Source organism: Carcharodon carcharias, chromosome 21 (assembly GCF_017639515.1).
Source record: "Carcharodon carcharias isolate sCarCar2 chromosome 21, sCarCar2.pri, whole genome shotgun sequence".
Classification (NCBI taxonomy): Eukaryota; Metazoa; Chordata; class Chondrichthyes; order Lamniformes; family Lamnidae; genus Carcharodon; species Carcharodon carcharias.
This window is the reverse complement of record NC_054487.1, coordinates 69,572,306-69,585,861: the sequence shown is the minus strand read 5'-3', so window position 1 is coordinate 69,585,861 and position 13,556 is coordinate 69,572,306. Positions and strand designations below refer to the sequence as shown.

The 13,556-nt window shown below is 40.3% G+C and overlaps 1 protein-coding gene across 3 annotated transcripts in view; it reads right to left on the bottom strand.

Moving 5' to 3' along the window:
- ptprb (protein tyrosine phosphatase receptor type b) overlaps positions 1–13,556 on the bottom strand; it is a 103,657-nt gene that overhangs the window by 69,932 nt on the left and 20,169 nt on the right. For 2 of the 3 annotated variants that reach the window (XM_041216117.1, XM_041216118.1), the window contains exon 5: positions 2,992–3,268. In XM_041216117.1, the coding sequence (XP_041072051.1) occupies positions 2,992–3,268 (277 nt within the window). Of the gene's footprint in view, positions 1–2,991; positions 3,269–3,591; positions 4,280–13,556 lie in introns of those variants that run through there. The other variant, XM_041216119.1, reaches the window with a different exon arrangement.

Here is a 13,556-nt window from a genome sequence, read left to right as displayed (position 1 = left end):
TGGGGAGAGAAATAGTTCTGATGAAAGGTTGTCAACCTGAGACACGAACAGTGTTTCTCTCCCCATGTATGCTGTCAGGCTGCCAGAATAGGATCTTCTGTTTTATTTCAGATGTCCTACTATCAGATTAAAAGAGATTTGATGAAAAAAATTAAACGATTCTTGTCAAATCAATCCCTCAAATTATATTGTTCCAACTGATTATCCAGTGACTTATTTCTCAGTTTAAAATTAACATGTTTTAATATTCTTTCCTGAAAAAATCTTTTTTTCTCTCTTATTCAGTATTCGGTATCCTCGTTTTAAAAGATTTCCAAGTTTTTTTTAGTATTAATCACCAATTGTGGTAAAGCATCCCACAGTCCAAACTCTTCAGGTCAAAAAGTTGCTTTAGCTTTTCCTGTTTACTGGGGCCATTTTTTCCATATGGTCCTTGTAAACCTGAGTATTAAAAGGGTGAATTAATTTCCCAGCGATAGGTTTATGGGTCAGAAGTATTATTTTTCTCCAAAAGAATTTTTAAAATGTTTTGTTGAGGAGTTGGTTAGGAAGGCAAATTCTCATAACTTGTTGATACCAATGGTGAATTGGTTAAGTGGTTATATAGACCTGATGCAAACCTTGGAACTGTTTAATCCCAGATTATGATTGAGATATGGTGGAGGTATGCTTACTACCAGAAATATACATTTTATGTAGTAAGTGGCCCATGGAAATTGATGGAACTGAGTCCATTTATTAACACTTTAGTTAAATGAAGCAGCTATGTTAAGATGTAGATACCTAAGCATGATCGATTTTAGTGAAAAGGAGTGTCACAAATACAAAATGACCAAGTTTCACGGTGAGAGTGCATGAATACCGGGGGCCACAATCTTTTATCATGCAGTGCGCCACACCAGCAATTAGGAGGACGCGGTGAGTTGTTGCGTGCTTCGAAGGTTCAGTTCGGAAGCACATTACTTATCTAATCTACTTGGCCACGAAAATAAAACACTTGGGCCTTTTCTAACATCCGTTAGAACAAAGGAACAATGTGTTTAGGAACTGGCGGGGCTCAGCCGCTCCTGGCTCGATTAAACTTTAAACCATTGTCGCATATTTAGGGATTGGCCCCTCTCCAGTAATATCACCGCCGTTCTGTTCTGCCTGGCCGTTAACATCTGTGTGCACTTGTATGGCCCAAATAAAGGCCTATTGTTGCGACCAGCTACCAGGATACAGTCCCAGAGGGGGCTGAGAGTAAAAGCTCTCCTCTCCTCGGATAAAAAAGCTTCTGCCCTTGAAAATCAACAAAGTCAAAAACCATTTAACGTGCCCAGAACCGATGTCATTCGAGAGAAGCTAGGCAATGGGGGTTATTTTGTCAACTTTATTCTATTAACTAAGCTACTTAGTAAGATAATAGGGCGGCTAGTGAAATAACAACCAATCTTTCAGGCTAGATTTTAGTGATAAAAACAAAAAAACTGCGGATGCTGGAAATCCAAAACAAAAACAGAATTACCTGGAAAAACTCAGCAGGTCTGGCAGCATCGGCGGAGAAGAAAAGAGTTGACGTTTCGAGTCCTCATGACCCTTCCTTCCACAGGTCATGAGGACTCGAAACGTCAAGTAGGTTTTAGTGACACCGGCTGTTTTTAACTTTCAAAAATTAAAGCTTTTCGATTTACTTTCTGAGAGGGTGTTCCATACAGCTGTGCAGTAAATTAGTTTCAATGTGCGAATGGACTTCGCTGATTAATAATATTGTAGTTATTCAAGGTACTGGACTGTAAGAGTCGTTCGGATTTGTGTTGTTTTTGTTCAGTCTCTTTAGAAAGTCGCTTTCGTACTGATTTGACTATAGATGAGAAATTGTTGCCTTTTATCTGATATTTCTACAGACTGAGGGGATGTTTAGCTACATTTTTCTATAGATGAGAAATTGTTGCCGTTTATCTGATATTTCTACAGACTGAGGATGTTTAGCTACATTTTTCTATAGATGAGAAATTGTTGCCGTTTATCTGATATTTCTAGACTGAGGATGTTTAGCTACATTTTTCTATAGATGAGAAGTTGTTGCCGTTTATCTGATATTTCTAGACTGAGGATGTTTAGCTACATTTTTCTATAGATGAGAAGTTGTTGCCGTTTATCTGATATTTCTACAGACTGAGGGGATGTTTGGCTACATCAGGCCGTTTGAAGGTGTGTGTGTGGGGGGAGGGGTGGGGGTGGTTACAGACGCCATCTAGTGGCTTCTTATCGGGACAGCTTCCCAAGTGGGCCCAAGAGCTGGTGGATATTCCAAGGAAGTTCTGTGTTTTTTCAGGTCAAACAGGTTATTAACCCAACCAGTCCCCACACCAACCCCCGCCACACTATTCGCTTCGGGTATATTTCTATTTTAACTGCGTGAAGATGTGGAATTTTAAAGTAACGCTGTGGCATGCTCTAACAATGGTTTTGAATTTAAATGATAATATAGAATTAATATATATACTTCCTGGCAAACAAGACATCCAATGCGATAATATCGCTAATTATAGACCACCCAATCAGCCATCTATAAGCATTCCCCTGCTCCTTTGTTTTTTCTATTATACAGGTGTGGGAGGCTTGGCCTAAATAGCTAAGTGGTTATGGTACTGGGCTTGTAACCCCAAAATCAAGAGTTCAAATCTCACAATGGCAAACTATGAAACAATGTAACTTCATCTGAAACAGATGGAAATGGGTTTGTACTCGAAAGAGTTACAGGTGTGGGAGGTCTTGCGGCGCAGTGGTAGCTTCCCTACCTTCTGCGCCAGAAGATCCAGGTTCAAATCCTATTTCAGGGATTGATGCAATCATAACGTGCCCAAACAGCCTGTAAACACAAGAGCTGGAATACTGCAGAAGGTAGCAACAAACCACTGTTAAACCAATGGAATTGTCCACCGCATCAATGCTCTCTTAGCTTCTGAGGGAGGACGTACAGGTGTACCGAGGTTGACTGCTCCTTACCTGTTTGCACCGCTACGTTTGCCGATAAACCGTCAGTAAGGGACAAAACCAGGAGCTGGTGAAGCGTGCCTGCCTCCAGGTCATTCAATTCACACTCGTAGGTCTCCCCGCTGTAAAGAGTTGGGCTGCAGCTTTCCACCCACGACTGGTTCAGTTTGTAAGCCACGCTATAATTACAGTGACTACCCGGGCTATTCCAGCGAAGGTGAACGGAATCTCCGGACTGTGTGATCCCTGTCACATTAACTATACATCTTTCAGCCTCCACAATCCCATGCTGGAATAAAATTAAAATCAATTAATTATTCAGGCACTGCTTCCAGGCAAAGCGACGCATTTATAATTCCCCAAGCAGATTTCAAACTTATAAACGTAAACTAAAATGTTCAGCGTACTGACAAATAAACTGATTACAGAGGTTAAGTTCAAAAAAAAGATCAGCATTATTTAATTTCAGTTGAGATGCCCTTTCTGTGCCGTAAACTTTCTATGAATTCCAAGACTATGAATTCCCAGTACCTCCCAACAGTTTCAGACGAGTCCACGCAAGATCATATGAATATTAAATAACGGTTGACAGACAGCTTTACTGGAGCTCACCTTGACTAGGCTGGATACCATCCATAATAACATGAACCTCGTTTCATATCCCAGCATTGCGTTTATATTTCTTATATAGCGATCCTCCCGGGCTAATGGGGAATAAAGTATTTTACAACAAATCCGAGAGGGACAATTCCTGTACCTCTCCTAGCGACTGGCGTTCAGAACCTCTCCGAGATAGAACGTGTACACAATCCAAACTCTTGAGGGGGGTGACTTGGGGGCGGGGGAGACCTGTTGCCGATAGAAAATTCCCAGATGTTCCCCAGAGGATCCTTGAGGTTTTCTTGATTTCGATTTTGTTTATCTCTCCGGCTGGATTTAATCGAACACGCCGCTGGAGTTATCCATATACTTGTAACATCGGGTGTCATCCGTGGAATGGGGCTGATGTTGAATGTTGGCGCTGAGTTTTTGCAGGGAGATGGAGAGTCGTGCGTTCTGCAGTTCCCACGCTGCCATTCTGACCCAGTGACTCGACTGAACCGTTTCCATCGACTTCCTCAATCAAGAGTAAATGTCCTCGCCTCTTTCCAAAGTATTAATGCAGACCTGGGACTGAAACCCGAGAGTCTGTCTGCCTTACAGCAAGGAGTGCAAACCGCCCCGGCATTTTGGTTTTTGTTTTTGTTTCTTTACTGAATCTGGTTTCAAGAGCGCAGGGGCAGGCCAAACAATCTCCTTCCCTCCACGATTTCCTCTCCTCCACTGACCCTCCCAGCTCCTTCACTCAGACCTACTCTCACTTTTTGGAATCTGTTTGTTTTCTTTACCTCTTGTGGATGTGCCGCCTTCCCTCCCCGCCTCCCTCTCAAATTTCCTCATACTGGACCCACTGCTCTGACTTCCCACTTTCTCCTTACCTATTTATCTTCGTCTCTTTCGCCGCTTTCCTATGTCCAGTTAGTGTGCAGCTCCGTCTCCCCAACTTACCCTCATGTCCATATGTTAACTTTTCAATAATTTGCCCCCTCCCCACCTTTTCTGTCTTTCTCTCTTTCTCTCTCTCTCTCTTTCTTCTGGCTCTTATCCTCCACTCAGTTACTTGGTTGTCTTTGTCCCCTCTGATTTTGGGAACAGCAAGAAGTGCTGTAAAAATATTTTGTTCGGTTTCCCTTCCCCCATTTAGCTGACTTTGTTTTTTTTTCGGAGCACCGAGACAAACGATCACCAGCAGCTCCAAGAAACAAACATTATACTTCTGAAATCTCTTAAGCACGGATAAAGCGCAGGCGCCTTGTCCACGTACTATTCAGAAACCAACCCTCCTTAGAATTTTAAATCCCATTAGCTGCCATGGTGAGATTCGAACCCATACTCCCAGAGAATTAGCATGACTTTTACTAGTCCAATGATAATACCACTCCTCCACCAGTTTAGTGCACCACCAATACAACCCCTCCCCCCGCCCAAAAAAATCTCTCACTTTGCCCCCTGTGAATCAGCTGTGCTGTTTTATTTTCCTGAGAGGTTTTCTCCTGCTGTGCAAGTCAACACCTGGACTGTGGTTTTCAAATATTTACTGCTCATTGTGTGGCGCATTTTCTAAAATGCACAACGCACAGTTTGCATTATACTCTACAATTCTACATATACATGGGACATTGACCAACTGCCAAGTGGAAAGGTTACTTTTCATGCGATATGAGAATTTAAATCGCAGGACTACATCGTGAGAGGGTTCTCATTGAATGACTCTCCCGAACGCGCCGATTGGGATGTTGTGTTTAGTTTGATAAAAAGTAAATTGTTTAGATATTCTGCAGTAGTCGGTTGTTCACAGAAAGGAGCAAACAATGGAGCGGCGGGATTTGTGTCGTTCCGAAAGAGGAAAGTGCGGATGTCAAACACTGGGAGGGCCAGGATGTGCTTTAATAGTCAGCGCGGCTTCGCCCATATACTTACCCAGGGTTTCCTGTCATTTTTCTAACCTTGATTTGAGACTTTATCAAGAGGAAAGGGCTTTGCAGAACTTTTGTCTCGCAAGAATCTGAACTTGCACATAACCCGTGAGTTATTTACAACCCAAACCAGACGGCCAAAGGCAAAGAATGCGGCCACGTGGCTCGCTGTTTTCGCCAAAGATGGTCTACCTGTTAGCCTGTTAGAGACGAAAGGAACATTTTCTTGAAACGGGACACGCTCTGCAACCCTCTCACCAATGTACTGATTTCAACTGACGCCCGAGTTAGTGGATTCGTAAGAATAAGTCAAATTTCAATGTTTTACATGCCAGGGTAACTCCGGTTAATAAAAAAACAGAAAATGTTGGAAAAACTCAGCAGGGTCTGACAGCATCTGTGCAGGGAAAAGAAAGAGTTGAAATTCTGAGTCCCTATGACGTTTAACTTCTCCTTAGCTCTGAAAAAAGAGTCATACGGTCTCGAAACGTTAACTCTGCTTCTCTCTTCCACAGCTTTTGTCAGACCCGACTGAGTTTTTCCAGTATTTTCTGTCTTTATTTCAGATTTCCAGCATCCCCAGTGTTTTGCTTTTATCTCCTGTTAATGCACAATTGACTTTGGAGTACAAAACAAACTTGTGGTTGAAATGCATTGAAACTGATCTAGCAATCAGCAATTCATTTGGTCTGAGTACTTAGCAGAGTTTGTCTAAAGGTCCTAACATGGTCTCATATTGCAGAAACTCTTTAATACCCAAATTGACCATCTAACGAAACCAACGAGTGATAATGTATTCTTAATCTTGGGATGGCTGCATATTCTGCAAGTTAATTGCTCCTGGATACATCTAAACACGCCCACAAAATGTTGTGCAGTTTTACACGAGTAACTCCACATATAACTCACTCAGTAAATATTAGAATCCTACAAAGCAGAAAAAGGCCATTCTTGGCCTCACCACTGTCTGCTTTTTGAAAGAGCTATCCAATTCATCCCACTGCTCCACTCTTGCACCATAGCCCTGAAAATGTTCCAACCCACATAACTGGCCCCTCTTCAAGTAACTGTTATTGCCATCTTGCGTGTTTCTATAATATTTAGGTTTTAATCAGACAATAGATACGCCAGTAATCTACCAGCCGCACTTCATGTTGACAACCTGATGGTGGCACCATTTTATCCATTCTCTTGGCATCCTTTTTCGGCACTGTCCTATCGATGGGGCAGTGTTTCACTTAGAGCGCCGCTGCGATCTCTTCACTTTATACTGCCGACTGACGAGCGTTCCATTGTGCAACGCTGCTGGGGACATCCTGTAAGATGAGCCTAAAAGATGGCTAAGTGACCTTGACTATATCGGGTTGCAGCATGGGGACACATTAAAGAACCTGCTACAAACGATTCCCAAGCCTTGCCCATTATGAGTGACACACGCCCTAGTTTAGATTGTAATCCATTTTGATGTCACCCATAAAAGTGAATGATTTCATTTGTTGTTTGTGGAACCTTACTGCTTATAGGGTTGCAATCTATTTCAGTCTATGTGAACATAAGTCTTATTCCTTACATTTCTTGGATGCCTTAATTTTGGGGTTCATTAAACACTTTATGATGAATTATAGATGGTACAGTACTTAGGGATGTCACTTTCATTATAGCTTTAGTATAGGACAGGTTTTTAAATAGTAATTAGAATCTGAAAATATTAAATGGTCAGAATTCCCTCACTAGAAACAACATTGATAGGCTGGTATAGTGTAATAATTGTATCTGATTAACATATAGTTCTTTTGCATTATATATTTGACAATAAACCAAAAAAAATCTAAATAACTAATGGGTAGGATAGCTAGTTTTTATATTCCCACACTAGTAAAACCCAAGTCAGAAAAAATAATCCAGGGATGGTGAATCCAGATCTCATTATCGCACTCTGAGAGCATAAGACCAATTTTAATCATCTGGGGAAACAAAAGACTGGTGTAAAAAAATATTTTAAAGCAGTCAAATCACTGCAAAAACCCAACTGGTTCACTAATGCCCTTTATGGAAGGAAGCCTGCCATCTATACCTAGTCCCACACCAATGTAGTTGACTGTGAACTGCCCTCTGAAGTGGCCTAGTAAACCATACAGTGGTTTAAATATAAGGCCAGCAACAAAGAACAAAGAAAAGTACAGCACAGGAACAGGCCCTTTGGCCCTCCAAGCCTGCGCCAATCATATTGCCCGTCAACTAAAACATTTTGCACTTCCGGTGCCCGTATCCCTCTATTCCCATTCTATTCATGTATTTGTCAAGCTGCCTCTTAAACCTCACTATCGTACCTGCTTCCACCATCTCCTCTGGCAGTGAATTCCAGACACTCACTACCCTCTGCATAAAAAACTTGCCCTGCACATCTCCTCTATAGTTTTCTCCTTTCACCTTAAATCTATGTCCCCTAGTAATTGACTCTTCCACCCTGGGAAAAAGCTTCTGACTATCTATTCTGTCCATGCCACTCATAATTTTGTAAACTTATATCAAGTCAGCCACCATGTTTCTTTGGGCAACCAGGGATGGGCAATAAATCCCAGCCTTGCCAGTGATACCCACATTTTGAGAATATAAAAAACACATTTACACTCCTAAATTACAATTGTATAATCCATACAGAAACTTTAATTACTGATTATATTCAGTGCTAATAAAACAAGAAAGGTAGCTCTTTTACAAAATTATTTGCAAGTGGAAGAGTTACAATGATGTCATAATGTTTGGTGTGCCTCCGATATTACTGTTTTACAGTAGTTCAGGATTTCTATTCTACTTCCACTCCATTAGGTGGGATAACTGCAGCAAAAAAGGCACCACCAACCTAAAGGACCAAAGCCTTCTTGCTTTCTTAGAATTGTAGAATTTACAGCACAAGAAAGAAGTCACTCAGCCCTTCATACTCTGCCAGCTCTCTGGAACACCTGCCCACTTAGCCCAAGTATAAGCCTCAGAAAAGTCAGATTTCAAAATTGTCCACTTGCAACAGAATCATGAGTACATGGGATGTGTGCCATTCTCTCATTTTCTGACTTATTTCTACACTGATCAGTTCATACACGTTTTAACTTGGCTCAGTTGATCGCATTCTTGATTTGAATCGGGACATTATGGGCAAGTCCAAAGGCTTGAGCACTGTAATGGACTGCTGCTTGAGTGCTTCCTAGTTAGAGATACTAACCTTCAGAAGAGACGTTAAAGCAGACAAGTCCCATTTGCCTGCTTAGATGGATACAATAGATTCCATGGCATTACTATACTTGAAGAAGAACACTGAGTTCTTTCAGTATCCTGGCCAACATTCCTCCCTCAACCATTGCCAAAAAACAGATTAACTGATCTAATGTTTCATTTGTTGTTTGTGGAACCTTATTGCTTATAAACTGGCTGTTGCACTTGCCTAGAACAACTAAACTTCAAAAGTAATTCATTAGTTTTGGGATTCTTTAGAACATGACTGCTTCCCTTATCAACTTATTATTTCTGAATGAAGACTGCATCCTGGTTGGTTTGGAAGGAATAACCATTTCTTTGATTTTGACATCTTTCAGCAACATGTTTGGCATTTTTGTGTCACTTTTATAATTACAAATCCCATTTTTACAAGGCTTTTTTAACCCTGCATGGAAATCTTTAGAATGTAAAGTATGTTTGCCAATGTTGAATGTCATGATTTTCTTCCAATGACTCTTTTAAAAAAAAGCTTATTTGTATTTATTGCTTTAGTTTACTTGTCAACTGGCCTGTTGCTTAAGTACTTCAGTTTTGGAATGCTTCATGATATTGCTTATTATAGCTCAGGTAAATATTTGTACCAAGTTGTTAGCAGATCTTTTTCTTTTTACTATCAGCAATAGCTGGTTTGTTAACTGCCTTATGTGCTGTAGAAAGAATTTTAAGTGTATCTGACTAACATCAGCAGTGATCTGAATTGAAGATTCTGCAGGTATGTATGTATAAATATGGCTAAAGTAGTCTGACATTTGTTATTAGTTGCTGAGTTCAATTTTCTTATTATGGAAAGGCATTTAATTCATATTAAGTCTGTGAAGCTTATCTGTGTGATTTGTGTATGTGCATTTTTTCATTTTGCACATATTTATATGGAGTTATAAGCTACAGGACAGCCCCTGTAGGGTTAAATAAATGTAGCACATTGGAACATTTTTCCTTCAGATGTGATAAAATATCCAAAAAAGCTCAATTTTGAGATTTGATACAACATTGATAGGGAACAATATTCGAAGGAGTGGTTGTGATTTTCTCCCTGTGAAATTCAATTGACTATAGAATAATTATTAATGAGTGTATAAATCAAGGAGAAAGTGTTGAAAAAGAATTTATTTTCAGAGCTGCCCCACATTGTTATTTGCCTCCAAAATCTTTAAAGCACTGTTCAGCTGTATCAAAAAAATAGAACATTCTGGGGAAGACCAATACAAAAACTGTTAATGGGCAATTTAGTCTCATATGGTGTTGCACAGCAATTGTAGTACTCGTGACTAGATTTACTGCAGCTGATTTTGCTGATGCTGATGAAAAATACCTGCAACAGATCAGACTCTCGGCTGAATAGTGAACCCCTGGGATACTTTTCAGGCTTTGAGGGTCATGAACACAAACAGTATTGTCACCAGTGGATTACTGCTGCTGTAGGAGTTGAAGGTGCAGAACAGGAGGTGAGAAAGGAGCAGAACCAGGAGGGGAATGCTTGTAGGCACAGAGGCAAAGGTTACAGTATAGCCTAAGAGGAGAGAACACCTCCCTCAGCCCCTCCTGGTAGAAAGTTTACCAGTCACGTATCAGTTGCCTGAGTCTAACAGAGGAGCACTGTATGAGCAAGTAGGTCACGATACTTGCCATCGTATCTCTGAAGGCCTGAAGATGCATTTTACAATAAGTATTGCTTTGTCTATGGCAGTAAATGGAACAGAATTGAACTACTATGTGACCAGAAGACTCTAAAAGCATAGGGAGCATTATTAGAATTAACCAATATCTGGGACAATGATGAATAATATAGGTAACAAAAGTTTGTTTTTACACACGTTAATGGACATTGAATTTGCCATAACATTCCCATCAGAAAGAAGCTAAGGAATTATGGAAGTTTTCAAATTAATAGGTTCTCAAGAATATAGACATTGTGGACCATGCCAATGTTCCTATTTGTGAATTCATTGTTATTCCAATGGTCTACATATACAGAACAAAACCATCGCTCCCTGAATGTGTAAATAGCTTATTCTGCTAAACAAGAATTCTACATGTGAATAGTAATTTCATTTTGGCTGAAGGGCACCCTGGATCTTACATACTTGTGTAGTCAAGCATTCCTGTACTATCTCTGGGTGACAGTAGGTTGGATAGTTGGTTCCTGGGCAATACGAGCTAAACACTGAAGCCATAGTTATTAACACTTGTATTAAGAACAACTCTGATCAAGCTTATCTTAGTGAACATATTTAGAATACTGAGGCAACAGCTTATATCCCTCGTCTGTTATGGGGGATCTTTGCTGTATGCTCCTGCAAAGATGAGCAAAAGCTTTGCTGTTTGTTTCATGTTCCACAAACTATGGTCCATTTTGGCTTCCCCATATACGTGAATGAAAAGTAATTGCGTGACAAAGCAAAATAGAATGACTTTGTGAAAGAGGCTCTATCAGTTCACAACAATGAAAACACAGTGAGGTAGGAACCAATTCAACTCACAGCCTTTTGCCTAATTTTGGTGAACATAAACCATTGTATAATGTACGTGTAGCATCTGCTTTTTCAAATTTTTGTTTTGCCTTCCATTTTATATTGTTCACAAAGTAACTGAGTTTCACCGAACTATCAGTGAAGGACATGATCGTGTGGATGAACCATTAAACCAATTGTTTTGTGAACTCAGTACTCTTGCTTATCTGGCTCCCTTTGCTGTGATTTGAACCTTTAAGTAATTCCAGTTGCTGATGCCCACATCTGTCATGGTTGCAAAGAGTCCTATGCTGCGCTAAGTCTAGTTACAAATGATACAGTGGAAGATTACTTCTGTCAGTGACAAAGTCTTGTACAGTGGCACTAGTGCAGTGACCACTACCACTGTGATCTTGATGCTATCTGAAATGCTGACACCTGTCACTTGGTTATGTCATTACATGATCAAGTTGCCAACTCCAAGATCACCCTGCTGTGGACAGCTAAATAAATCTATACATGAACTGGTGCAAGCATGTTCCTCCAGCTTTCAGAACGCAGCTGGGCAGCAAAGAGACTTGTGAATTTCTGTGCAAATATGTACTAAATCTGGTCTGAATTCTTCATTCATATTAAGACCCCAAAGCAGTCACATGATCATTGACAGCTGTCCTGGGAGATGATCTCAGCGCAACTATTATCTGCATAATAGAGTTCACAAGTGTAGAAATTTGCTCTGGAAATATACCATATGGGCAACCACATATCAGTGTACTCACTCAAATTGATTATTGCAAATTAGCTGACATGTTTTCTTATATTACAACAGTGATTACACTTCAAACTTGGCTGTATTTTGCTTAGGGGCATGGCGAGATCTTGAAAGACGCTTTAGAATTGCAAGTTAGTTTGTTCTTGCTTTCAAGCTGGAGATGACAGAGACATGTTGTTCAATTGTCTGATCAGATCTCTTCATGTACTTTAACTGCCTTTGGTTCAGCATGTCCTCAGAGCTGTTTCCATGACTTTGTTGTAAGTGCAATGGAAATCCAGTTTATGTGTACAAATGTGGTTTCCATTACACTTCTGGCGCAGATATGGTGATGGAATGGGAACAGCTCTGGGGAAATTCCAGGCCTTTGTAAATAGGCCCAGCTGAAGCCTGCATTCTCTGCTGTGGCCCAAAAGTTGCCAGGAACTTGCAGAGAAATTTGTTTGCTCTTCTTTACTCTGTCATTTCTTCCTATTCTTCACCTATGTCTGTTGACTCACCTGCCTGTAATGCCTCCACTGATTTATTATCTACTGCTGACACCATATGTGTATTTGTGTGGTTATTGGGTGCTGATGAGAGTGGTGTCAGAAGGTGCTGAGGTAACTGATGTTCTTCAGTGGCTTGGGGTGCTAGCCTCTGTTGGTCTGTGAAGAGAGCACATGGAATTTCAACCAATGCATTAAGAATGGGCTCTGATGAAAGGAAATCAATCTGAAATGTTAGCTCTATTTCTCTAACCACAGATGCTGCCAGACGTGCTGACTATTTCCAGCATTTTCTGTTTTTATTTGATTCCCAGCATCTGCAGTATTTTGCTTTTGCACAAAGATTGGGGTACTACTAGAAGAACTGCAAATACCTTAGGCATGGTCACTGTTTATGCTTAGAAAAGTAAGTGCTTACTGTTTATGCTTACTTTTCTAAGTATCTAAAATGAAGTATAGCTAAACAAAAATGTGTCTCTTTGAACATAAAAATGGTTCACCATGGATTATTATCATCTCTGGACCCACAATGTTAAGCAATGTCTTTCAGTCAAACAGTTGATGCATGGCTAGTGGATATTCCTAGGAGTTACCAACACCTATGGTTCTCTGATTCTAAGCAAATTTGTCCTGCAAACACAGTACGGTAATGTCATATAGTGAATGATTCAGAATTTAGACAGACTGTGCACCAAATTTTAGGTACAACCCTGAAGGTAATACATAGCATGACGTGAGCTTCAGAAAAGAACATCACGAAAAGAACTTACTGAACTGGAGTTACAATACAGTCCCACAGTTCTGGGTTACTGTTCAATACAGTGTTAACAATTTCCTCAAGCTGACTTGTAATTATTTACCTTGATGGTTTCAACCATCTTTGCTATGTTAACACAATAGTCATACTTATTAATGTGATCCATTTTGAGGTTAATTTCTTTCCATATCCAGAATATTTTGGCCATTGTATTCACACTGTCTATCACTTGCTAGCGTGCAGTGTGCATGCTCACAGGGTGCTGTTGATACCACAAAGATTTTCACCTCTCCTCAAAACTTTATTTACATGTGTCAGAAT